The 26,076-nt window shown below is 44.1% G+C and overlaps 1 protein-coding gene and 2 pseudogenes across 2 annotated transcripts; 1 reads left to right on the forward strand and 2 right to left on the reverse strand.

Annotated features, from left to right (window-relative positions):
• The first annotated feature begins 201 nt into the window (after positions 1-201).
• LOC125158734 (uncharacterized) lies at positions 202-298 on the forward strand (annotated as a pseudogene).
• A 1,375-nt stretch (positions 299-1,673) lies between these two features.
• Positions 1,674-23,853, reverse strand: CASC3 (CASC3 exon junction complex subunit). Of its 2 annotated transcripts, none has more exons than XM_047845878.1 (14): positions 23,547-23,853; positions 23,151-23,178; positions 22,770-22,807; positions 10,979-11,137; positions 10,737-10,888; positions 10,077-10,253; positions 9,211-9,896; positions 6,602-6,666; positions 6,046-6,160; positions 5,678-5,776; positions 5,208-5,422; positions 4,461-4,583; positions 4,253-4,316; positions 1,674-3,376 (listed from the first exon to the last, which is right to left on the reverse strand). In XM_047845878.1, exons 1-13 carry the CDS (start codon positions 23,775-23,777, stop codon positions 4,293-4,295), a joined length of 2,112 nt encoding a protein of 703 aa, XP_047701834.1. In that variant the 5' UTR covers positions 23,778-23,853; the 3' UTR covers positions 1,674-3,376; positions 4,253-4,292. The 2 variants fall into 2 exon arrangements, with proteins under 2 accessions (XP_047701834.1, XP_047701833.1); XM_047845877.1 differs by having other exon boundaries at positions 1,674-3,381; positions 23,547-23,852.
• A 2,001-nt stretch (positions 23,854-25,854) lies between these two features.
• LOC125158743 (uncharacterized) lies at positions 25,855-26,008 on the reverse strand (annotated as a pseudogene).
• Between the last annotated feature and the right edge of the window lie 68 nt (positions 26,009-26,076).

Consider the following 26,076-nt stretch of genomic DNA (forward strand, 5'->3'; position numbering starts at 1 on the left):
GACTGAGTTCAAGGACTTGAATGAGGAAGGAAAGCCAGCATGGAGTGAGTCATGGCCCTCCTAGAAGAGTGGTTCTCACCCCAAGTGCACATTGGAATCCAGGGGAACTCAACAATACTGATGCCCAGGCCACAGTCCGAATCAATTACATCTTTGAGGTGAGGCTGAGGTTTATGGTATTTTTTAAAAGATCCCCAAGTGATGCTCACTTTGGCAGCACATATAGCAAACCTGGGATGATACAGAGATTAGCATGGTCCCTGTACAAGGATGCCATGTAGAAGATCCCCATGTGATTCAAACAGCCATGGTTGAGAATCACTGCCGTAGAGGGACAGCCCAAGCGGGCTGTCGATGCTAGGAGACAACTTCAGGATTCTAAGACCTTACCCATAAGGTAGCAAGCCTGTGTGTAGACCGCACAGGGGAGAGAGGGCTGGCATGGAAGAAATAGAGGGGAAGAGAGTGATAGGATTAACAACTGTGAGAAGATGGAAGCAAAGAACTCTGAGAGCCCAGCCCATGGACTTCTAGAAGGGAATAGGGGAAGGCTACATAAGGCTGATCTGCCCCTCATACTTGCTTTCTGCCCACTGAAAGGCAGGCTGGTAGGGCAGAGAACCTGGGGGCTTTGTTGAGTTTGAGTTTCTTCTTGCTGAGCTTGTTACCAGGGCAACAGAGAGCAATGGGATCTAACTGCAGGACTGGGGAAGCAAGAGGCAGGGGTGAGGAGGAAACATCTTAACAGTCATCCCTCCTGCCAGTATCCTACCCCCAAGGATGCCTGGCATTCTTTGCATGACCCCCAGGAGATCAGGGCTATAGTTACCCATCACCCTGTGGGGAGGAGGAAAGCAAATGGACATGACTAAGAGGAATTAGGGGTAGGGGGAAAAAGAATCATGGTCCTCTGCCTCAAGCAGTAGCACCAAGGGATACAGGGGGAGTCCCAACTGTTTTAAGGTATACCATTATGTCCATGCCCCCAGTGCACAAGGATTTGTGGTCCAAGAACAGATGCCACTAGCTCCACATTAAATTCAATTGCTCCCCACCTGGGCATCACCTCTGTAGTAAACTTCACCCCACCCAGGATCTGGAAGAAAAGTCACTTCGAAGCTAGGAACTGGCCTGCACACATCAGGGGCTCAGTGAACTAGATAACCGGCAGCATTAGCCACAGCAGATGGTCTCAACAGTTCCGCTTTACCTTTACTAAGGTTAATAGAAGCCTCCCTCTTAGGCTGTGGTTCTTGATACTTCAGTGCCAGAGTGTCTTTACAAGAAGAAAGCTTAGCTACCTGTGCCTCCCCCTGGTACAGTTGTATTGACTTTGGGCACATTACCCTGGGAAGGGAAACTCACTTGCCAAACACTAACAAAGGTGAAAGGGTAACTACATGTTCACGTGGGTAAGTTGCATCTCACTAGTTTTTTCTGTCCCTGATGCTTCCAATCAAAGGGACTGAATAATATCCTGGATCCATGTGGCAATGTAGTTAGGATAAGATAGCCAATGGGGAATACAGATACAACTGTGGGTTCCCCACCTCTCAGGGCTTCCATTTCAGAAGTCTTGAGTTGCCTTGAGTTGTGACCGCAACTCTGGGGAGTCAGCAAGTTCTCTACTGTCCCTCCCAAATCAAGACTCATGCAAAACACTGGCAAAGGAGCCAAGTTTACAGTCTAAATTTTATTATCTCCAAGTCACAATGCTGATCACAAATGTGCACCCTTTAAAATAGTAACAAACAAACAAACAACAACAACACCACCACCACACATGGAGAAATTCTTGCAATGAAACAGTGGACCAACAGAGACAACTGTCACAGTGTCTTAAGGTCTGGGAATCTGGGCATGCTGCCCACAGGCTTGAGGAGACATCTTCAGGTTTAAGGCAAAGGGAACAGCCTACAAAAGGCACAACCACCAACTACCCCTAGAAGAATCTCTCAGTTATTTCCTCCTTGGGGGTTACAGCTTGAGTGCCTCTCCCCACCCCCCACCCCACACCTGTGACTCAGGAGTGGTTAGGTCAGCTTTTGGAGAGAATAGAAACAGTGACATTACTTGGGGAAACACAGCCACCACCATCTCCCTCAGGTTCTGTAGGATAGGGACAGTGGCCAAATTACCCCTGGCAGACACAAGTGCTGCAGTAATAGGGATCTCTTCCACAGAGGCAGCAGGGGAGTGGTTCAGCGCCATGGATAGGGAAGAAAAGGAAGAGGAGCCCTTGCCCCGAAAATGACTGGCTTCCTTAGGCCTGAAGCCCAGATGTGGGATCTTCTGTTTGCATGGACAGGAGCAGAACTTGGGGAAAATCAGGTAGTAACATCTAAAACACTTGTAGCAGGAAAGACATGGAGAAGAGCAACTGCGAAGTATAGGGCAGACCACTTGCTGGACAGTTATCTGCCTCTAGAGAGATGCATTGGTCCACAGCAACTGGAAAGGGGGTGTGGTAGGAAGGATGGAAAGAAGAGAAGCAGAGGGACCTCTAACTCCACTTACCTCCAAGACTGAGCCCTGAGGACTGTGTGAATACAGACCCTTAAGGGGCAAAGGCTTACTCCACTCTCCCTTTCTCACAAGGGCATCTGGACTGCCATCTCTCCCCACTGTAGAGACTCTGCCCTCAAGTAGAGGACTGACACCTACACAGTACAGGGACTGATGGAGGCTCAGACTCCTGAAAATCGAAGTCAAGACGAAGGGCTCCTACCACACACTTTGAACTTTTCTCCACAATGAGACACTCTGTGGACGGCTCTGCTTCGAGGGTTAGAGGAAGTGAGAGAATCCAAATACAATAACAACGGCCAGACAAAAATGAAAGGCCACCTCTTTAAAGACTTGGTGGGGGAAAACTGGCTGGTAAAACTTCCAATTATCTGGGATGCAGGGAAAGACCAAAAGGGAACCCAGAGGAGCTAGCAAATCAGAAATGACTTTGTCTTATTTAAAGGCAAAGAGAAAAAGAAACTAAAAGAATATTAATTTAAGAATAAGCCAGGCTTTACAAACGAACGTCTTAGGAAACAAAACATACAGGAAGGAGCTTCCCTGGGAGAAGACACTTGAATTTCCCAGGAAAAAGTGAAGAGTAAAAGACATGGGCTTCTAGATGTAGACCCAGAAGCCTGAGCTGGCTGGACCTCTGCTCCTCTGAGCACAGCCAACTCAAGTAAAGAGTGGAGATGGGAGGAAGTCCACTTGTTTAGCCCCTTCTCCAACAGAGTTTGTCCTCAGAGAAAGGCAGGGGTCCTCCTCATTCAGCTGCTTGCTGGTAGGAGCCACCCTATATCTTTGAAGCCCTCCTGGTAGTAAACAGCCAGTTGTATTTCTCTTCTCTCCTGGGTTCTCACCTCTGCTGTTCTGACAGGGGTGGGGAAATGGGAAGAAACATCGTTAATGGACCTTCTGGGCATTTACAAGCTGTTTTCAAAAAGCCACGTTTCTAAATCATGTGTTTTATTATTATTTTTTAATGTTTATTTATTTTTAAGAGAGAGAGAGAAAGAAGGAAAAGGAGCACACACGAGTGAGAGAGAGAAAATTCCAAGCAGGCTCTGCAGTACAGCACAGAGATTCTCTCTCCACGTCTCTTTCTCAAATAAATAAACGTTAAAAAAAAAAATAGTAAAGATAAAAAAAATAAAGTCCCTAACAAAGCAACAATAAAACCCCCATGATCTTTCTCCATGACTTTTAGAACTGGCTCTGCTGCAAACACCTCAAATTTAGATTTCCCTTTCCTTAAAAAAGAATGCCCTGCATTTTTCCCTTGCAGATTCCCAAATGAAATTCTGCCAAGTTAACAATGGTTTCTGCTTCAATCCTGCTCAATGCATTCGCAAAACAAAGCGGCTGGCAAATTTTGAGACTCCTTTAAGCCTCCCCACAAGATATCTCATGATTATAACTTAAAGCATTAATTAGGTGATTGTTAAGTAAATAAGCATGAGCATTAGTTTTAAGAATGTTATAAGAGTTGGGGCGCCTAGGTGGCTCAGTCGGTTGGACAGCAGACTTCGGCTCAGGTCCTGATCTCACGGTTTGTGGGTTTGGGCCCTGTGTTGGGGTCTGTGCTAACAGCTCAGAGCCTGGAGCCTGCTTCAGACTCTGTGTCTCCCTCTCTGTCCCTCCCCGGCTCATGCTCTGTCTCTGTCTCTCAAAAATAAACATTAAAAAAATAAATAAAAAAGATTTAAAATGTTGTAAGAGTCATAGTACATTGTACACTTACTTTTATAGGATGTTCGATTTAAAATATTTAAGAACTCATATTAACTGGAACCCCTGCTTACAACCTGAAAATAAAGTTAGAATTTGTTAACCAGTCGTTAAAAAAAAAAAAAAAAAAAAAAAAAAAGGCCATGGAGACACACTCAGAAAAGGAGAGAAATTTTCTAGGGGAAAGGAAAGCCCACTGATGTGGGAAGCAGCTTACATACCTCAGGAGGTGGGGGCTTAATGGTGACTGGCTGGGGAGTCCTCCGGGGTGGGGAGGGCTTTGGCTGCACCTGCTGCTGGGCAGGGTTATAGTAGGTCACTCCTCCATATACCTGTGATGGGGCCTTGGAACCCCAATAAGTCAGAAGAAAAAGTTAGGCAAACTCACCCTAACTATGACGAACAGGAAACATTATTTGGGCAGGAAGCATTATTCGGGCACAAAAATAAAAGTACTGGGGAATTTTTAAATCTCTAAGCTGCCCCTTAAAGTGATCATTCATTTCTACCTTACTATCTCTTAATTATGTTCTGGTTCTTACTCCTCCAAAGTATTGCTCATCTTTCTCTAATTCTTACCATCAGCTGAAAAATGGAAGAGGCTAAGCTCAGTGGTGACACCTCACATACCAGATGGTGTCAACCTGTTGGGAGTTAAGCAGCACAAGAAGGGGTAGGGCTGGTAAGGATAATACAGCTTCTTTACTCAATTGAATAGCAGACACAGCCACCTAAGACATACCAAAACACTTCAATGAAATACCATTCAAGAAACAGAAGGCAATAAACAGACGATGGGCATTACATAAGCTGCATTTCCAGCTCCTGACCACCAAGAGGCATCCTGGTGTCACATGCAAATCAGTGGCATCGAAATGTTTTCTCAAATTCCTTAAGCATTCTTCCCATATCACCTCCTCGTCTGAATTAAAGGACGTGTAGAAAAATCTGCTCATTAGCCATCTCACCTGCGTATTAGGATATAGATGAGGAGGCGGTGGGGGAGGCAGTGCCCCTGGAGCATAAGGGTAGCTAGGATTACCAAAGTTCATGACGCCTGGAGCAGAAAAGTAAGTAGGAGCAAGCAACTGCTGAGGTGGTGGCTGTCCTGGAGACATGGACACTGGTGGGGGATAGAGGCCCGGATTGGGGAGAGGTGCCGGTGTCTGGTGGGGATGTAAACCTGGATAAGAAGAGGAAAACAAAAATTAAATAGAAGATAACACCATTTCCATGGGATGGCTTGGCTGCCCTGCTCAGCACAGAAAGACTCAGGATGAAGTCCTCAGGATGGACCCAAGAGGAGTTTGTTGCTCAAGCAGCCAGAGTGGCCAGCCTTGTAAGCAAGCAGCACAGAGCTCAGGAGGATGGAGCTTGTGAAGCCCCCAACACATATCCTCACGTACTGGAAGCATACAAGCAGAGGTGCAAAGCTTACCTGGGTGGGGAAGGTGCATTTCTGGCTGCACAATCATGCCCTGAGGAGGCAGTGGGGCAGGGCTGTCACCATGGGTATAGATTGGTCCCTGGAACTGCACTGTAAAATATCACATTGGGACTCTCATAAACCCTCACTCTTCGTATCATATGGATAAGTCTCCTTGTCCCCCAAACCCTTTAAAAGATGTTCTCAGTTTTCCATGTGAAGAAAACAGCAGCCAGACAATGTTTGATAACCACTGTGAGAAGTCAGAAGGGAAATTTTAGGAGTCAAGAGGCTGGTCTCTTAATTCACTTCATCCTGCCAAGAAAGGTGCCTAACAAGAATTTTTAAAAAAACAAACAAAAACCCCCAAAATAACTCACATGGATCATAGTAATGTCCTTCCATGATACTGATGTGCACAGGAGGGGCAGGGGGCTCCGGCACAGGTCTCTGCCGCTGAGATGAATAGCGTTTGGCTCGCCCACCCTGGACACCCTGAAATAACGAGGTCTGAGCAAAAAGAGTCCCAGAGGGCTGACTCTCCTATCAAGTCCCACCCTCCTGTAGGTGCTGCAGCACACACCCTTGGTATATGGCACATATTTAAACAATACTGGCAAAATGAAGGGGTTCTGGTTGGCTCAGTTGGAAGAACATGCAACTCTTGACTTCAGGGTCATGAGTTCGAGCCCCACATGAGGTGTAGAGATTACTTAATAAAAAAAGCTTAAAAAAATATTTGCAAAATGAATTGTAAAGCCAATGAGAAACATCAAGATCTGAACCTAGACCCTCTACCCTTTCTGGAGAGCCAAATTAAAAGAAATATGGGTAAATCAATGGGAAAGCAGACTCCAAGGCCTTATCCTGGTTTAAACAGTGAACAACTGTTGCATGCAGCCCGCTCCCCCAACTACTCCCTTTTCCTTTCTGTACCATTTCTTCCATCCGGTTAAACTGAGGTGGAGGTCCTGCTCCCATGTGTATGTGATTGGGCATACCTGTAATATACCAAAAAAAAAGTCATGGCTGCAGAGCAGATAGATGTTGAGTAAGACTAAAGAGAAAATTACAGGTTGAAGAATACAACATGTGGAATTGTTTTATTCTTTTAAACTAACAAAATTCTTTTTTAATGTTTATTTATTTATTTTGAGAGGGAGAAGGGGAGAGACAGTGAGGAAGCACATGAGTTGGGGAAGGGCAGAGGAAGAGGGAATGAGAGAATCCCAAGCAGGTTCCACGGTGTCAGCAAAGAGACTGATGCTGGGCTGGATCTCATGAACCATGAGATCATGAGATCATGAGCTGAGCCAAAATCAAGAGTCAGAGGCTTGCCAACTAAGCCACCCAGGGACCCAACAAAATTCCTTTTAAACTATCTCTGCCTCCTGTCAATACCAGCATTTGGAAATCTGTCCTCACTGCCTGCAATCTTAATATAGCAATAAAGCCTTTGAACACACACACACACACACACTTCAATGAGAAAGTGCAAGTTCAAATTTCTCCCACCAAATACTTCCCTTTACAGAATCCCTAAGAGGTTATAATTAGCACAGTACATTATCAAACGTATTGAAAAATCTCAGCCCTCAAGTTTCTGAACATAACTGGACATTCTGTGAATCTGCCCAATTATTCTAGGCCATAGAGGTCTAGGATGGACATTTGGGAAGATACTCCCCTCTGGCTGAAAATGACTCAGGACAAAAAAAGACATCTTCCAATGGTAATAAGGTATCAGTAGAAGGGTATACTTCTCCATCCAAAGATCAACTCCAGGTCCAGTTTATATTACATTGGTTTTTGGTATTCAAAAATGCACAGGGGTGCCTGGATGGCTCAGTAGGTTAAGTGTCCACTCTTGATTTTGGCTCAGGTCATGATCTCATAGTTCGTAGGTTCATGCCCCACTGTCAGCGTGAAGCCTGCTTGGGATTCTCTCTTTCTCTTTCTTCCCCTCCTCTGCTCCCTCTCACTCACATTCTTTCTCCAAATAAACAAACAAACAAAATCATGCACACCAGGGAAGGATGCTGAAACTCCCAGTCCAAATGAGGATTTCTAATCTTTAAGTTCAAATCAGATTTCAGAAACTAAGGAAAAGAGGGGTGCCTGGGTGACTCAGTTGGTTAAGCGGCCAACTTCGGCTCAGGTAATGATCTCACAGCTTGTGAGTTCGAGCCCCGCCTTGGGCTCTGTGCTGACAACAGCCCAGAGCCTGGAGCCTGCTTCAGATTCTGTGTCTCCCTCTCTCTCTCTCTCTGCCCCTCCCCCACCCACACTCTGTCTCTCAAAAATAAACAAACATTAAAAAAATTAAAAAAAAAAAAAAAAAAAAAAGAGACTAAGGAAAAGATCTTTTGATCTACCTGGCTGGAGGGAAAGATGCATGGGCAAGAGGAGCCCGGTAGATAGGTCCTGGTTTCTAGAACTCTGCTATCCAATGTGATATCCAATAGCCACATGTGGTTATTTAAATTTCTATTAATTAAAATTGCAAGTTCATTTCCTCAGTCACTCTAGGCACATTACAATTGTTCAAAAAGTTCTTACACTATAGAAAACTCTATTGGGTAGCCTGGCTCTAGATTAAGGAAATTAGGCTTTCCTTTCAAAGAGATTAGAAAATTCTCATCCAGGGGTACCTGGGTGTCTCAGTCCATTGAGAGTCCAACTTTGCCTCAGGTCATGATCTCATGGTTTGTGGGTTTGACCACCACATTGGGCTCTGTGCTGACAGCTCAGAGCTTGGAGCCTGCTTCAGATTCTGTGTCTCTCCCCTTCTCTCTCTGCCCTCCCTCGCTTGTGCTCTCTCTCAAAAATAAATATTAAATGTCTCCCCCTCTCTCTGCCCCCCTCCCCCACTTGCACTGTCTCTCTCTCTCTCAAAAATAAACATTAAAAAAAAAAATAAAAGCCCTCCATAAAAAAACATTAAATAAATAAATAAATAAATAAGAAAAAAAAGAAAATTCTCATCCAAATTCAAACAAGTATCTGCCTTCAAATATTTAACTATTAATTCATATAATAAGAACACTGTCACTCTCTTCCAACTTTTCCCACAGAGAATGGGTAAAAGATTGTGCATTCAGGAGGTCAATATTGATAACTGGTCAGGTAGGCAAAGTAGTGGGGTAGTCTTGGGTAACAGATAAAACTTCTCTGAGGTCTTTGTATGAACATACCTATGAATAGATTTCTTTCAGTTAACAAAAACAAAGCTAGGAGCACCCGGGTAGAGTTGGTTAAGCGTCCAACTCTTGATTTCGGCTTAGGTCATGATTTCACAGTTTGTGAGTTTGAACCCTGTGATGGGCTCTGTGTTGAAAGCAGGGAGCCTGCTCTCAGAGCCTGCTTGGGATTCTCTCTTTCCCTCTCCCCCATTTGCACATGCATGCACTCTCTAAAGAAAAAAAAAAAAAAAAAAAAAGAAAATATATTTATCAGACACTATATCCCCAAGACACCTAATCCCATGTCCCCAAACTCAGTGATGCTCAGGGAAAAAAGTTAGTCACTAACCCTAAGGTACCTACCCCGAAGCTCACGTGGCTGTAGGAACGAAGGCTGCCCTGGACTCCAATTCTGTTCTGTTATATTTAGTTGTGCCACATCTTGCTCAAGTCCACTTGTAGTAGAATCCACTGGAGCCTCCCAGGCTCCAGTCTTAGCAGGTGGAGAAGGGGTAGTTTCTGGGACTGGAGGCGCTGGGTTCAGCCCTTCAGGTGGAGGGGGCACCTCCTCTGCAACCTTGACTGCATCTCCAGCTTTGATTCTCGTTCTTCTTGCCCGGGAATAGGATTTCTTCTCAATAGGCCTGTCAGGGGCTGGTGGTGCAGCATCAGGAGCAGCAGCTGGAATCTCTGAGGCTGCCTCTTCCTTCTCAGGACTGCCAAGCACTTGAGCATCAGCTTCTGGAGATGGATCCCTCACAGGAGTCTGCTCTAGGCGCCGTGACCGGTAACTGGCTTCATGTTTAACAGTCTCACCAGATCGGCCACCATGCTGCCCACCAGCATCCACAGGCCTAAAACCAGCACGACCTTCCTTGAAGCCCCCAGATCGAGAATAATTCCTGGGAGCAGACATCCGGCCAGTACCTGCAGCATTTCTGTTAATAAATGTCCTTGGTGGTAGGGTGCCCCCAGGACCCTGATGGCGATGGGACTTGTTTGGTCGCTCAACAATCCAGTTTGGATCTCTTTGCGGAGGACTCCCAAACCTGAATAAATGGAATGGCAAAAGTCTTAAGGAAAGAAATAACAAAAGAGATGAGATGACTAGAGATATAAACTGAAGGTCAGGGAGACTTCACCCATTCCTCACCGACTGAATGACAGGCTGAAATGGCATTTAGAAAAGCAAAGGTCTCTCTAAAATATAAACTGCAAAATTTTCTCACCTGGGTTTCCGGATTCTTCGGGGTTTGATGTCATCAGGATTGTGAGCTGAGCGGATGTCATAGCCATAAAGAGCAATGAGCTCCTGTCGAGACTTTGGAGCCTGTTCATCTTCCCGGAACTTATCATGCTCCCAGCGACCCTCATCCTTCCATAGCTTTCGCTGTCTCCCCTTGGGTCTGGATAAAACCAGGAAAAAGTGTCTTAGGCTGGTAGATTCCATTATATAAAGATGTTCACGAAAAAATAGGGTTGGGCAGAGAAACAGTAGGAACTTCACTGGTCTTCCCATTTTCCCAGACAGATTATACAAAACCAAGAGTGAATCACAGAGCCTACTGAGCTCAAATGTAATAAGGGACAAAAATGAGGAAAGACTTCACTTCAAACTACTCAGCACCTTGGAAATAAATATCTCTTGCTTATAAGGCAGCCTATGCAAGTATTTCATATCCCAGAGTCTTGAGCCTCAAATTAAGGAAGGCAGTGGAAGTGTGGGTCTGGATCCCAGCTCCTCCACCAAAAGTTACCAAATATCCTAAGCCTCACTTTCCTCAAAAGATAATCATAAAACTTAAAGTACTGTGAGCAATAAATTAGCAAAGTGCTGGGCATACAGTAAGCACTAAATACATACTAATAGCAGCAACAAATGGTTGTACCTGACTTCCTCCTCCTGAGTTTGCCCTCGAAGATCATGCTCAAAGAAGAGCCCTTTCCGGGGTATGTATGCTGGGTTCTTCCGATCCTCATCATCATCCAAATGCTTAGGGCCTTTTTTACCCACTTTGTTCTCCACAGGCTCTGTGCTCTCCTAGAGGACAGACAAAGGGCTCCTTATTCTCTCCAAGGTTAAGAGTCCTTATTCTGGCCCCCAAAATGGAGGCCTGTGGTGGACACTGACCTGTCCATCCCCACTCTGCCTCTCTCCAGTTACAGTGCCTTTGGTGTCAGGCTTTTCTTCTCCCTTCTCTTCTTTTGCTGAACAATTAGCAGCATCATTGGCTTCTGATTTCAGCTCCACTTTGGAGTTTTCCTCTTCACTGTATTCCCCTTCTTCACCCTGAAAAAAGTTCCCATCAGTTGGAAATGGTGCATTTTTACTTTCCATTCTTTTTTTTTTTTTTTAAAGTTTATTGAGAGAGAAAGAGAGCATGTACATGAGCAGGGGAAGGGCAGAGAGAGGGGGAAAGAGAGAATCCCAAGCAGGTTCCATAATGTCAGTACAGAGCCTGACACAGGGCTCCAACCCACAAACCATGAGATCACGACCTAAGTCAAAACAAAGAGTTGGACCCTTAACCGACTGAGCCACCCAGGTGCCCCTTATTTTCCATTCTTTAGGATAGAAACATTTTCTAATGAACTTTTACTACCATGTAAGAATTAAAAGCAAACATATCAAAACTCTTACTAAAATTTCTAGAGGATGGGGGGCGCGCGCGCGCACACACACACACACACACACACACACACACAAAACACGATAAAAAATATACATACGTATACTTATACAGATCCGTGTAAGTTTTCCAGGAAGATATGCAAGGAAATGTTAACCATGGTAGCCTCTGGGGAAGGAGCCCAGGAGATATGAAAGAGAGGCTTTAAACTGCCTAGCATACAGGGGCACCTGGGTGGCTCAGTTGGTTAAGCGGACAACTTCAGCTCAGGTCATAATCTTATGGTTCATGAGTTCAAGCCCCACATCGGGCTGGCTGCTGTCAGTGTAGAGCCCGTTTCAGATCCTCTGTCCCCTTCTCTCTCTGCCCCTTCCCTGCTCACAGTGTCTCTCTCTCTCTCAAATATAAATAAACATTAAAAAAAATAAAAATAAAAACTGCCTACCATACAAAAGGAGCTTAATCTTTGTTGATGATTTCTCTCCTTCTTCATGGATTATTTCTTAAACATGCAGTGCCTAAAAACTACACTCTAACTCAAGCTGTGAATTGTCTCATCTCAGAATAGCTTAGAGCAGAGATCCCCAACCTTTTAGATTATGTGGACCTCTTGTTAAACTCCAAAATTTTCATGGATCTCCATTAGACAATAGCTCATATAACACCCAGTGACTGAAAAAAACATTAACAAACAATTTCTATACATTCAATAATACTTCAAAAAAATCTACATTGTATTAACTTGTATATTCAAAACCAGTAATACATAAAGGTGGGAGATGTACATTTAGTCTATAAATATGAACTGAGCTAGTGAATTTGCAAACTCTGTAATAACCCTATGATTTTTCAAGGCATTTATTTACCCTCAAATTGGGAAATAATGGCATACATTTTTTATGTCTGTGATACGAATACTCAACTTTCTGCAGCATGAGATCACCTTAGCCAACAACTCAGCCCAGAATTATGTAATTATAAAATTTTGGCTTAAAAAACTTGTTCTTTTTAAGATTTTATTTTTAAGTAATCTCTACACCCAACGTGGGGCTTGAACTAACGACCCCGAGATCAAGAGTCGCATGCTCTACCAACTGAGCCAACCAGGCACCCGTGACTTAGAAAGCTAGAGAACTTGTATGACCACTGCATTTTAGAAATGAAAACAAAGCTCAAGTGCTTTCTTGCCTCTCCACATCTCCTTTCCTCTCCTGCCACATCAAGATTGGATAATCCTGCTTGTGACAGAAACTGCTGAGTCTGTCCATACAGAAGAGGGTCCTTAGACCATCTACTAAATAGGGGCCACCAGAAAGGGTTAGGTAATAAAGGTGTGGCTAGTTCTAGGGAGAGAAAAGGAGCAATTAAAGCTTATGCTGAGGGAACTGGCTTTAGAATACTTTCATTTCAAATTCCTCTCAGGATTTGGGCCTCCAGAGGCCAATCTATAGGCTGGAGGGTAGGTTTAGAGACCTGAAAACAAAGAAATGGGTTCAAAGGAAGGTGGGCTAGTCCTCACTGCTGGGTTAACAGGTCAGGGTGCCAATACCCCACTGCCACCTGGTAGATAGGTGCACACTAATCTTATTCTCCTACTGGGTCTGACGCTTGATCTATACTAGACTTGCTCATAACTCCAAACTCATGCTAACATCAGGAATGTGATCAAAGAGTTCTACTGTGAGATTCCTGATAAAGCAAAGAAGCTCTAAGTTTCTACCCTTTCTTCAAATAGAGTGGCGTCTGCCCAACCGGCCCAAATGAGCCAACTAATCCTCTTCCCTACTCAGCATCTGGGTATTTCAGCCTCTAAGTGTTTTGGGTCAGATTCCTGAAAGGTGATACTGTTATGAAACCCACAATTAGAGGAAGACCACACCCACACTATAAGGATTAAGCCTCTACTCATAGCTTTTTTTTTTTTTTTTTAATGTATTTATTATGAGAGAGAGCAAGTGGTGGGGTAGAGGCAGAGAGAGAATCCCAAGCGGGCTCCGCACTGTTAGTGCAGAGCCCAATGTGGAGCTTGAAATCACAAACCGTGGGATCATGACCTAAGCCGAAATCAAGAGTCAGATGCTTAACTGACTGAACCACCCAAACGCCCCTACCCACAGCTTTCTAATAACCAAGTGCCTTTGATTCTTCCCATTTCCCCTCATTCACAAGAAGTTTCCCCTCCTCTTAAGATGGGGATGGGTGGGTGGTAATCATTCACTTCTTTCCCTAATCTTATGTTCCCTTCAAGTTCTAAAGCAGAAATTTCAAGAATCTTATTCAATATGTATATGTGACCTTCATTCATTGGTCCCCACCAAACAAACACACAGACACACACACTGATTTCAAACATCTTAAAATAGTATCAGCATGATTATGAGAATTTTGTTTTATGCTCTGCCTCCTCTAGTCCATGGTGGAATGTCAAATGAGGGAATTCTTTTATTCCAAATGAGAAACTAATTTTGTTTTCAGGGCAGGACAGAAAGATACAAACAGCAGTGCTGAGAAGACTCCAAATTAGTCTGGTCTAACTGTAGACAAAAAGGTGCTACCCCAGGATCACACTGCTTTGGCTAAGGACTGACACCAAAATCCTTTTCCAGAGACAAAACTCCTCTTCAATGAATACTCTCCCCAACTCTCAAGTCTAGCTCTCCCTTGAAGCCCCTGGTAGCTTTCTCACACAGAAGTTTTAGCTTATTCTTGCATTCCCTATGTATTTCAAAGTATAAGACAAGAGTTAGTGTCTTCCTGGTTCTCAATGTCTCTTCTAGATCTAAGTTATCCAGCATCATTTTAAATTCCTACTCCCCTGAGGCTCCTATCACCTAGCTATATACCTCTATGCCTTCCTTGAGCCAACCCTGCCACAGACTTGGAAGACTAGCAAGATGCTCACTCTTTACCTCTGCTACAGGCCATCTGTTTCCATGCCCACACTCCAGACAAGTCTTATCTGGAACTGCTATACATTTCTTTTTTAAGCAGGCTCCACACCCAATGTGGGGCTTGAACTCACGACCCACGACCCTGAGATCAAGAGTTGCCTACTCTGCCGACTGAGCCAGACAGGCACCCCTGCTATACATTTTATTTTTATGCCATACATTTTTAAAAAAGTAAACCTGCTCCTCTTTAAAACTCTTCAATACTCCTTTGATCAAAACTACCACATGCAGGGGCACCTGAGAGGCTCAGTTAGTTGGTTGAGTGAGTGACTTCGGCTCAGGTCATGATCTCGTGGTTCCTGAGTTCCAGCCCCACATCAGGCTCTGTGCTGACCACTCAGAGCCTGGAGCCTGCTTCGGATTCTGTGTCTCCCTCTCTCTCTGCTCCTCCCTGATTCGCGCTCTCTCATAAATAAATAAACATTAAAAAATAAAAATAAAAAACTGCCACATGCAAAAAAAAAAAAGTTAGACCCCCACCTCACCCCATATACAAAAATTAACTCAAATGAATCAAAGTCCTAAATTTAAGAGCTAAAACTATAGAACTCTTAGAAGAAAACAGGAGTTAATCTTCATGACTTTGGTTTTGGCATGGATTCAGCCTTCTTAGATATGACATCAAAAGCACAAACAAAAAGGAAAAAACAGATACATTAGACTTCATCAAAATTGAAACCTTACACCATTAAGAAAATAGAAAGAAAACCCACAGAATGCAGAAAAAAGATTTGCAAATCATGTATCTGATAAGGAACTTGTATCTAGAATATATTTTTACAACTCAATAAAAAGACAACCCAACTAAAAAATAGGACAGTCCTGGGTGGCTCAGTCGCATCCAACTTCAGCTGAGTCATGATCTCACAGTTCATGGGCTCAGGTCCTGCATCGGGCTCTCTGCTGTCAGCACAGAGCCTGCTTCAGATCCTCTTGTCCCCTTCTCTCTCTGCCTGTCCCCTGCTTGCATTCTCTCAAAAATAAATAAACATTAAAAAAAAAAGGGGGGAGGGCCCAGGGTGGCTCAGTTGGTTAAGTGTCCAACTTCAGCCTAGATCATGATCTCGCAGTTCATGAGTTCGAGCCCCGCGTCAGGCTCTGTGCTGACCACTTGGAACCTGGAGCCTGCTTCAGATTCTGTGTCTCCCTCTCTCTCTGCCCCTCCCCAGCTCATGCGCACACTCTGTCTCTGTCAAAAATAAATAAAATTAAAAATAAAAAAAATAATAATAAAAAAACAAGTTTAAAAATTGTCTGGGATTTTCCCAGGATTCTGGGAAAATGGCAGCCGCAGTTTTTGATCTCTTCTAACCTCCACATGAAATGAGGGCTTCTAGACAGCAAAATCAAAGCCCTTTAAAGGCTTTGGACGTTTACAACAAAACTAGGTTACAAGGTATTCCCCAGACCTCAAAATACAAGCACACAGAAATAAAGCACGAACAGCCATTAAGACCTGCACCAGACTGTGTCCGTACTCAAGAAAGCAGAGTAGAAAATGGAACTGAGAACAGGAGAACCCTGAACTAATCAACAGGTATTTATTTAACAGAAAGCTAAACTGAAAACAACAGTTGAAAGTAGGAGGAGTTTTACTGTCTCCAATAGTGTTTGAATGTGAGGGTCCTGCAGTAAGAAGCTCTGAAAGGGCTCGAGGTGTCTAAAATCTCTGAAATCTTGCAACCAACCCAGCTGCCAGGGCTGCCTTCTAGGATAGGGTCTCACACCAAAGAGAAACTTGAGAGGACAATCCAATTGAGCAGGAGAGGAGCAGAAGGAATGAAGAGAAGCTACAAAACAAATTAGGAAAGGGAACAAGAGCAGGAAATCACAGAAAGCAATCCACTATTTTTTTTTTTTTAACAGTACAGGAAAACAACAGAAAGAGCTTTATGAAGTCAGAAAAAGCTACTCTGAGCCATATGTCCTTCTAACAGATCAGGAAAACTAATATCACATAAAATACAAACCGGTAACAAAAACATAGAGGTCAAATCCTATATAAACTTATCATGAGAAAGAAAAAATAAGAGCATTCTACAAAGAAAGCATGACAGAAGACAGACATACCATATAAAAAGTGTAACTTCATTTCAAAAAAGCTAAAAAGGCATTAAGAAAATTAGGTAAGGTATGAAAGAACATCAATCGGAGTTAGAAAAACTCAAAAACGAAACGAAAGAACTCAGGAAAGTACTAGAAATTAAAAAAAAATCATTTCAAATACAAAGCCTAAAACTAGAAGAAACACAAGAGTGAATAAACATAGTAATAACACCTTAAGTGAAAATAAAAGTGATAAGGAACAAAGTATTTTTATTTATTTATTTAAAAAAAAATTTTTTTTTTTTAACGTTTATTTATTTTTGGGACAGAGAGAGACAGAGCATGAACGGGGGAGGGGCAGAGAGAGAGAGAGACACAGAATCGGAAACAGGCTCCAGGCTCTGAGCCATCAGCCCAGAGCCCGACGCGGGGCTCGAACTCACGGACCGCGAGATCGTGACCTGGCTGAAGTCGGACGCTTAACCGTCTGCACCACCCAGGCGCCCCTAAATTTTTTTTTTTTAACATTTATTTATTTTTGGGACAGAGAGAGACAGAGCATGAACGGGGGAGGGGCAGAGAGAGAGGGAGACACAGAATCGGAAGCAGGCTCCAAGCTCCGAGCCATCAGCCCAGAGCCTGACACGGGGCTCGAACTCACGAACCGCGAGATCGTGACCTGAGGTGAAGTCGGACGCCTAACCGACTGAGCCACCCAGGCGTCCCAGGAACAAAGTATTTTTAAAAATCAAGAAGTAAAAGAAAAAAGGATTAGAAAGAAAGGGTCAAATACTGAAGACACACATAAAATACTTAGGGGGCACCTGGGTGGCTCTGTTGGTTAAGTGTCCAAATTTGGCTCAGGTCATGATCTCAGGGTTTGTGAGCTGGAGCCCTGCATCCAACTCTCTGCCATCAGCACAGAGCCTACTCGGGATCCTCTGTCCCTCACTCTCTCTATCCCTCTCCCACTTGTGCACATACACTTTCTCTCTCTCAAAAATAAATACACATTAAAAATAAATAAAACGGGGGCGCCTGGGTGGCGCAGTCGGTTAAGCGTCCGACTTCAGCCAGGTCACGATCTCGCGGTCCGTGAGTTTGAGCCCCGCGTCAGGCTCTGGGCTGATGGCTCAGAGCCTGGAGCCTGTTTCCGATTCTGTGTCTCCCTCTCGCTCTGCCCCTCCCCCGTTCATGCTCTGTCTCTCTCTGTCCCAAAAATAAATTAACGTTGAAAAAAAAAAAAAAATTTAAAAAAAAATAAATAAATAAATAAAACAAAATACTTGGGATAGGAGTTCCATGACATATTGCAGAGTACATCTCATACCTGTGAACACCAACCCAGAGCAACCACCACCAGACAAATTCTAATATAATTACTGGACCTTAAAAAATATATACTGGGAATACCTACACAAAAAAAGCAAGTGACCTATAAGGGAAAGAAAATAAGTAATGATCAGTTTTGTTCAAGATAAAATCTTTGGTTCATGTTGTCTTTCCATGGATCTGGAAATAATTTGCAGGAAATACAAACGACAGAAAAGGCATGTTGGGTTGTACCACGAGTGAACAATCATCAATACCTTTTCAACAGATAAACTGTAAGGAAAAGAAAGGGATGAAAAACTAACCTGTAGACTAAGAGACCGATCAAATTTGGGGCACCTGGGTGGCTCAGTCGGTTAAGCGTCCAACTCTTGATTTCAGCTCTGGTCATGATCTCATAGTTCATGAGATTGAGCCCCACAACAGGCTCCATGCTGATAGTGCATCAATGGAGCCTGCTTGGGATTCTCTCTCTCCCATTCTCTCTCTCTCTCTCTGCCCCCCCCCCACTTGCGCACATGCTCTCTCAAGATAAACTTAAAAAAAAAAAAATCAAAATTATTATTTTTTTTGAGAGAGCGCAAGTTGAAGAGGGGCAGAGAGAGGGGGACAGAGGATCCAAAGCACGCTTTGCACTGACAGCAGCAAGCCTGCTGTGGGGCTTGAATTTATGAACCTTGAGATCATATCTTTAGCCAAAGTCAGATACTTAACAGACTGAGCCACCCAGATACCTCAAGAGAGATCATACTTTAATAGGCAAGACTGAACTGTAGCGTATAGGTATATAGTTAGTAATCAAGAAGAAATGCAAGCAACGGATTACTATGAAAGTCAGGATACCAGGCTTTTTTTCTATAATATAATCTGCTGTCCATAGAAACTTTTTCTATGCTGTCCAATACAGCAGCCAGTACCCACAGCTAGCTACTGAGTACTTAAAATGTGGCCACCGCAACTGAAGAACTGAAGTTGATTTTAAGTTAAACTAATTTAAATTTAAATAGCCACATTTGGCTAGTGACTACTGTATTAGACAGAGCAGAACTAGACTTTCTTAACTTTCAGACAATATATATACTATATATTGCCATTTCAAAGTCCCACAAGTCCCTCAATTTCAAAACATCCAAAATTTAACCCACCATTCTTCTTCCCAAAATCTCCTCCTGTGTCCCATTCTTTTTTTCTTTAAAAAAATTTTTTTTAACGTTTATTCATTTTTGAGAGACAGAGTTTGGGCGGGGGGTGGAGAGAGAGAGAGACAGACAGACAGACACAGAATCCGAAGCAGGCTCCAGGCTGAGCCGTCAGCACAGAGCCCTATGCAATGCCTGAACCCACAAACTGTGAGACCATGACTTGAACCGAAGTCGGATGCTTAACAGACTGAGCCACCCAGGCGCCCCGTTCTTTTTTTTTTTTTAATGTTTTATTTATTTTTAAGAGGGAGAGAGAGAGAGAGAGAGAGACAGAGACAGAGAGACAGAGAGGCAGGCGGTGTGAGTGGAGAAGCAGAGGGAGACAGAATCCGAAGCAGGCTCCAGGCTCTGAACTGTCAGCACAGAGCCTGACGCGACGTGGGGCTTGAACTCATGAACCGCAAGATCACGATCTGAGCCAAAGTCGGACCCATGTGCCCTTCTCGTAAAATGTTATTTTTGAGAGAGAGAGAGAGAGAGAGAGAGAGAGAGAGAGAGAGAATGAATGTGACTGGGGGAGGGGCAGAGAGAGACAGACACAGAATCCAAAGCAGGCTCCAGGCTCTCAACTGTCAGCACAGAGCTCGACGTGGGGCTGGAACCCATGAACCACGAGATCATGACCTGAGCCAAAGTCAGCTGCTTAGCCAACTGAGTCACCCTTCCTGTGTCCCATTCTCTCTCTTATTCATCAACCTGGGCATCCCTTTGACTCCTTAATTCAGGCTCCACATTCAATCAATCAAGAAGTTCTGTTAGTACCACCTAACATGTCTCAAATCTGAGTCCCACTGCCATGTCTCTTCTATAGGGTACCATCATGTTCCCTGGCTTGTCCTAACAACAACCGGCTCTCCCTGTCCCAAGTCTTGCCTCACCCACAATTCATCTTCTTTACTTAAGCCATCAGTAGCTTTCTTTCCTTGCTATTAGGGTAACACCCAAACTCATTTACATACAGAACGGTGAGATGCTATAAGTTCATAATCAACAAACCTCACTGAACACTGCATTCTGCGTAACAATCTTTCCAGGGTTTCCATTCTCTAGTGACTACTGCAAACATTCTTCACCCCAAAACCTCTCATCTCCCTTCTACTCTTTACACATTAACTTCATCACTGACTTCAGAGAAAATAAGTCATCTCATCAATCACCACATTCTATGAATTCCATTACCTAAATAGCTTTCAATTCTGTCCACTTTTTTCCTCCCAAGTTAATTTATTTTAAGAGATAGAGCTCAGGAGGGGTGGGGGGGGGGAGGGGGGAGGGGGAGGGAGGGGGAGGGAGCGAGGGAGAACCCCAAGAACGCCCTGCAATGCCAGCACAGAGCCTGACACAGGGCTAGAACCAACAAACCCGCAAGATCATGACCTGAGCCAAAACCTAGAGTCAGACACTTAACTAACTGAGCCACCCAGGTGCCCCTTGATCCTGTCCAGTTCCATTTTCATTGCTATCACACCACTCCACTCCAGGCCACATATACTGCTTGCCTCAACTTGCACATTGCTTTAGCTTTTCTGCTTCCAATTTTGCTCCCCTCAGATCAACTAAAATTGCAGACAAAATAACGGTTATAAAATAATAATTCTTGGGATGCCTGGCTGGGTCAGACGGTAGTGTGTCCAACTCTTGATCTCAGGGTCATGAGTTCAAGCCCCATGCTGGGTATGGAGCCTACTTAAAAAAAAGATCTCAAATTTTACTGTGCAGAAACATCAACCTGGGATCTTATTAACATATAAATGTCTGAGTCTTCCCTCCCTCTGCAAGATTTTGCTCAGAACTGGCCAACTGGATTTTCTGAGGCAGGTGTCCCTTGGATCTGACAAACACTTCTTTAAAATTTAAGTCTAATTCAGGGGAGCCTGGCTAGCTTGGTCAGTGGAGCATGCAACAGCTGATCTTGGGGTTGTGGGTTTCAGCCCCACGCTGGGTGTAGAGATTACTTAAAATCTTAAAAAATAATAATAAAATAAGGGCGCCTGGATGGCTCAGTCGGTTAAGCATCCAACTTCGGCTCAGGTTATGATCTCACAGTTTGTGGGTTCGAGTCCCACATCAGGCTCTGCGCTGACAGCGTGGAGCCTGGAGACTGCTTCGGATTCTCTGTCTCCCTCTTTCTGTCCTCCTCTACTCATGCTGTCTTGCTCTCTCAAAAATAAACATTAAAATAACAATAATAATAATAATAATAATATAATAAAATTTAAGCCATCAGTATTCATCACATACTTGGTGAAAACCCTGTTACGCTTTCTCACTTCCTTACGCTATAATCCAAATACATTTTAATCTGGCCTACAAGATATTTTAAGACTTGGACTCAGACTCATCACTTAGCACCAGTCATGCTAAACTTTTCACATCCTCCAAATCGTCATGCAGTCCATTCCTTCTAGACCTTTTTCCCAGTGTTCTCTCTGCTTAGGATATTCTGCCTGGCTAACTCCCACTCACCCTTCAAATCTCTATTTTAACATCCCATCCTCTGTGTTTCCAAATACCCTAAACCCAGTTAGTTGCCCCCACCATGTGTTCCCAAAGCACCCTATGCTTCCGACATTATGACACTCACCAAACATTACTGTAATTACTTGTCTATTTTCTCCACAAGGGAAGAACCATGTCTGTCTTTTATTCCAGTGCTCAGCACAACTCCTGGCACATAGCAGGTACATGATGAAGAAAAGGAACAAGTAAATCCCTCGACGATCTTGCCCCTGTTCACTAATTTGCCTTTATTTCTGGTATCCGTCCCATACCTATTATGTTCCAGCCACATCAAACTATCAGTTTCCAAATAATTCAGTCTACTCTCCTGTGTCAGGACTTTCACAGCTGTTGTTCCCTCTGCCTAGAACATGGTTTGTCTAACTCCAACTTATTTTTTCCTGACTACCTAAAATGGATTCAGTGCTCAGCCATTAATACCCTACTTAACCCTGTCCCCAGCAGTTGTCACCAAGTCCTAGGATTGCCTGCATGTTTATCCAACTTCCTTACTAAGTCATTCCTAAAGACAGAAATTGTGGTATAGTGTTCACTGTTGCATTTCCAGTGCTTAATGGAAATCTAATACACAGTAACAGTTCTACAAAATCTACACAATGAACCTTTGATCCACAATCCAATTCCTTCTGTTCATAATCCCATGATCAAAATCCAGAACTCAGGACTTTATTCAACAACCCCAGGAAACAAACAGCCATTCCCTGGTAGTTCATCTCTGGTAGTTCATCCAACCAAAATAAGATCACAAAAGCTTGGTTTATAGAAATTTTCTCCTGAATTTAAGAGGGAGAAAGCACCCTATAAACTGAGGGATGTTTCTGACACAAACCACTCAGAATCCTGCCCTTTTAAGGTCTTCAGACACACTTGAAAAAAAATATCCAACTGCCTGGTTTCATTCTGTAGGTAGCATAAAAGGAACTGCCAAAGATCCTGTGAAGGACTTCAAGATGTTCTCATTCTCTAATTCAGAACCTTATTTTCCGCAGACAGAGTGAAAAACTGACACTAACAGTGTATCACATGAAACCTAAAGAGGCATGCACCAAATTTCCCTCACTCTAAACAAGACCTTTTATAACAGTTTTTGAAGAGCATAAATGAAGAATGCACAAGAACAGTAACAAGTGGGTCATGGTACTTTTGAACCACGAGTGTGTACATGTTTTTAAAATACATTAAAAACAAACAAACCATTTTCCAACCTAGATAACAGAGAAAAAAGAACCTGTTACACTCACTTCAGAGTCTTCTGCACTTTCATAATCCGAGAGAACAGCTGAAACAAAACAGAAATATGTAAGGAAAAAAAAAAAGGCAACAGAAATGATTATAAATACATTTCCTGATTGCTTTTTGAGTCAAGCTAAGACTCTAACTCAATTCTGACATCAACCTATCAGGGAGATAAAATTACGGTCCCTATTTACAAATGGGAAACAGGCTCAAAGAGCGATTTGCCCAACATCATACTGCTAAAATGTATGCTCACAAGCCCTGTGCTACAAAGAGCCACGTTATGGCACTTTTCCCCCACATCCATAACAGTCTGACAGGATGTCAACGGCTAAAGATAGGTGATCTGAGCTTACCGGCAAAAAACTTGTCATAATGCTACTCACCATCGCCCTCCATGCCATCTTCACTCTCCTGAAGGAAAGGAGATGACATGGGTTAGTTCCGTGATTTCCAGAGGGTGGGGAGCTAAAGACTCAACACAAAATGGTTGAAAAGGGAGATGAGGAAAGGTACATCTTTAACAAATAGCAGCCGAGGGAGGTCCCATCTCTTCACTTCCAGCCCCAATTTCTGAATAAACATCCGCTTTTCATCTACAGCGGCTCTACCCTTCCCCTTGACACCCCAACACCTCCTCCTCCCTTGGGGCTCCGGATGCACACCGCACTGGGATAGCTCTCTTCTCTAACACGATATGCCCCAGCATCTACCATCAACTCCCAGCCTCGCATCACCACCTACACCCCGCCCCCCGGCCGGCCCCGCCCGCGCGCACTCACACATTCCGACTCCTCGGCGCTCTTCGCCCCCCCGCTCTCCACCCGCCGCAGATGAAGGGCCCCAGCTCGGCCTCCGCGCTGAGAAGGCAGAGAGCCGCTGCCACCGCCTCCAGCGCTACCGCTGCAGCTCCCGCCGCCCCGCGCCGGGGAGCCGCCGCTGTCTGAGCCCGATGCGCCAGACTCCTCGTCCTCCGTGTCCTGCGAAGCGCGCTGCCGCCGACGATCCGCCATCTTACGGAGAACGGCCGCCGCCGGCCAGCTCCTTACGTACCGCGCCCGTCGCAGTGGCTGCCGGGAGGCTTGAGAGCTAGTCCCAGCATGCTTCACGTGCGACACTGGCCGCCGCGCTTTTCGGGAGGAGGGGCTAGGGGCGGGCACCCTGCGGCACGTTTGCGGCGAGCGGGATTACGTAATCCGTGTCGTGCGGGGGGCGTGCCGCGACCCCTGTCTTGCCTGGGGTAGGCCCCCGCGAGGGTAGCGGTGTTCCTTGCCCAGCCATCTTGGGCCTTCCGAGTCGAAGGCGCTCACCTGTCACAGCTTCACTGCGGCATTGGAGCTGTTTCAGGCTTTTCTATTTCCGTTTCTCGTTTCTACCTACGTTTTGAAGCACATCGTTTTACTGCATTCGTTTGCTTAGTAAAATCACGAGTGAAGGTAAACCTCTAAAGTCGTTGTGGTGCGTCAAAATTTGCCACAGCAGCCCATTTGAAGCTAAAGAGCGAAGGAGAAACCAGTTGTCTGCAGTGAAGCTCAAGGACTTAGTGTTGCAGCACACCGTGTTTTCTCACTTCCTCTTCCTTCTTGTATCTCCCCCACCCCCATCCCAGCTATCACCTCTCCCAAAGTGCAGGCTGGTATGATGCTAGACTTAACCAAGATTTAGAACCGATTTTATTTTTTTTTTTTTAATTTTTTTTTCAACGTTTATTTATTTTTGGGACAGAGAGAGACAGAGCATGAACGGGGGAGGGGCAGAGAGAGAGGGAGACACAGAATCGGAAACAGGCTCCAGGCTCTGAGCCATCAGCCAAGAGCCCGACGCGGGGCTCGAACTCACGGACCGCAAGATCGTGACCTGGCCGAAGTCGGACGCTTAACCGACTGCGCCACCCAGGCGCCCCTAGAACCGATTTTAAAAGATGAACCGCCGTTGGTTCAATTTCCTGACATGATTTCCTTCTTAAGGGTTACCAGACAGGTAGCTGAGGGGAATGTTTTGATTTTGGCCAGGCATTTGCCAGCAGTGAAAAAAAAAAAAAAAAAAGGTGTATTTTCTTTGGACCATAGTAAATACGTTCAAGATGTGTAAGGTATTAGTGTACCTACAGGAGTGCACATTAATAATATATATCAGAGAAAGGTCACTATGGCATAGTACAGGATTCTATCCCATGTAATATTTTTACAAGTTATATGGTTAAAGATTCTGATGTTTACCAAATTTATAGACAATACGAAACTAGAAGGCATTCTGAATGCCTTCACAGATTCAGGATCCAAAAAGATCTTAACAAGTGGCCAAATGTGACATGTTGTAAATCCAGCTCCAAAACCCAGCTTCCAGAGTCCAAAAATGGAGGATGTATGTACGGAGGAAAGAAGGGGAAAGGGAAAGGAAAAAGGAAAGGAAAGGAGGAAAAGATTTGGAGGGCTTTTTCTATCACAAGGTAAATTGATGCAAATAAGGCTGCCAAGTTTAGTGTGTAAATAAGAAAAGTGATAACCTGCCACTTTACTTTTTAGTTGTTTGGTCTGGGTTCAGTTTTTCTTTTTTCAGGCTTCATACCCTGCACAGAGCCCAACATGGGGCTTGAACTCATATGAGATCAAGACCGGAGCTGAGCTGAAGAGCCACCCAGGTGTCCCAAGGCTGGGTTCAATTTTTAAATGAACATGAACTTGTTCACTCAGAGGGAACTGAAAAATTCAAAATCCTTGCTTTTGAGGAACAAGTGTAAGCTCTCTGAATGTTTACCATGAAGAAGATTTGAGATAGCCACAGCGATCTAACTATTCAAGAGACTGTGAGGAACAGGAAGAATTGATCTTTTTTCATCACCCTGGAAGGCAAACCAAGAACCAATGGGTTCGAGTTACAAAAAGTTAGATTTTATCAGTAAGGAAGGATTTTCTAACATTTAGGGAAAAAATGAAAAGTTGAAGCAGAAGCTGGACTTCATTTGTCTGGAATGTTGTCAAGGGGAAATCATGTATTAGCGGTCAGACTAGATGACCTCTAAGGTCTTTTCAACTAGGTTTTATTCATTTAGACACCAGGCACCAAGTATCCTACCCTAGAATCTCATTTTTAAAGTTGCCACTTACCGCATGTGGAAGAGAGAACACAGAACAAAGAGGGATGAAAAACATACATTGTGCTCATACACAAATAAAAGAGAAAATGGTGTGTTTCTCCATTTTTGATACTACACTTGATCTTAGCCAAAAGGCCAAGAAGCGATGTGTTTCTCCATTTTTGAAAATGCATTTCTTTTTCTAATCTTTTAATATCTACAAGCAGAACTGTTCA

The sequence above is a fragment of the Prionailurus viverrinus genome, unplaced genomic scaffold (genome assembly GCF_022837055.1).
Source record: "Prionailurus viverrinus isolate Anna unplaced genomic scaffold, UM_Priviv_1.0 scaffold_35, whole genome shotgun sequence".
Taxonomy (NCBI): domain Eukaryota; kingdom Metazoa; phylum Chordata; class Mammalia; order Carnivora; family Felidae; genus Prionailurus; species Prionailurus viverrinus.

What these genes read in the sequence shown, in the direction of transcription:
- CASC3 (XM_047845878.1), bottom strand. Translation starts at nt 23,777, where the DNA reads ATGGCGGATCGTCGGCGGCAGCGCGCTTCGCAGGACACGGAGGACGAG. An exon ending in CGAAGAATCCGGAAACCCAG is followed by an intron (nt 9,897 to 10,076) that starts GTGAGAAAATTT and finishes CCATTTATTCAG; the next exon opens with GTTTGGGAGTCCTCCGCAAA. An exon ending in AATGCACCTTCCCCACCCAG is followed by an intron (nt 5,423 to 5,677) that starts GTAAGCTTTGCA and finishes CTTCTTATCCAG; the next exon opens with GTTTACATCCCCACCAGACA.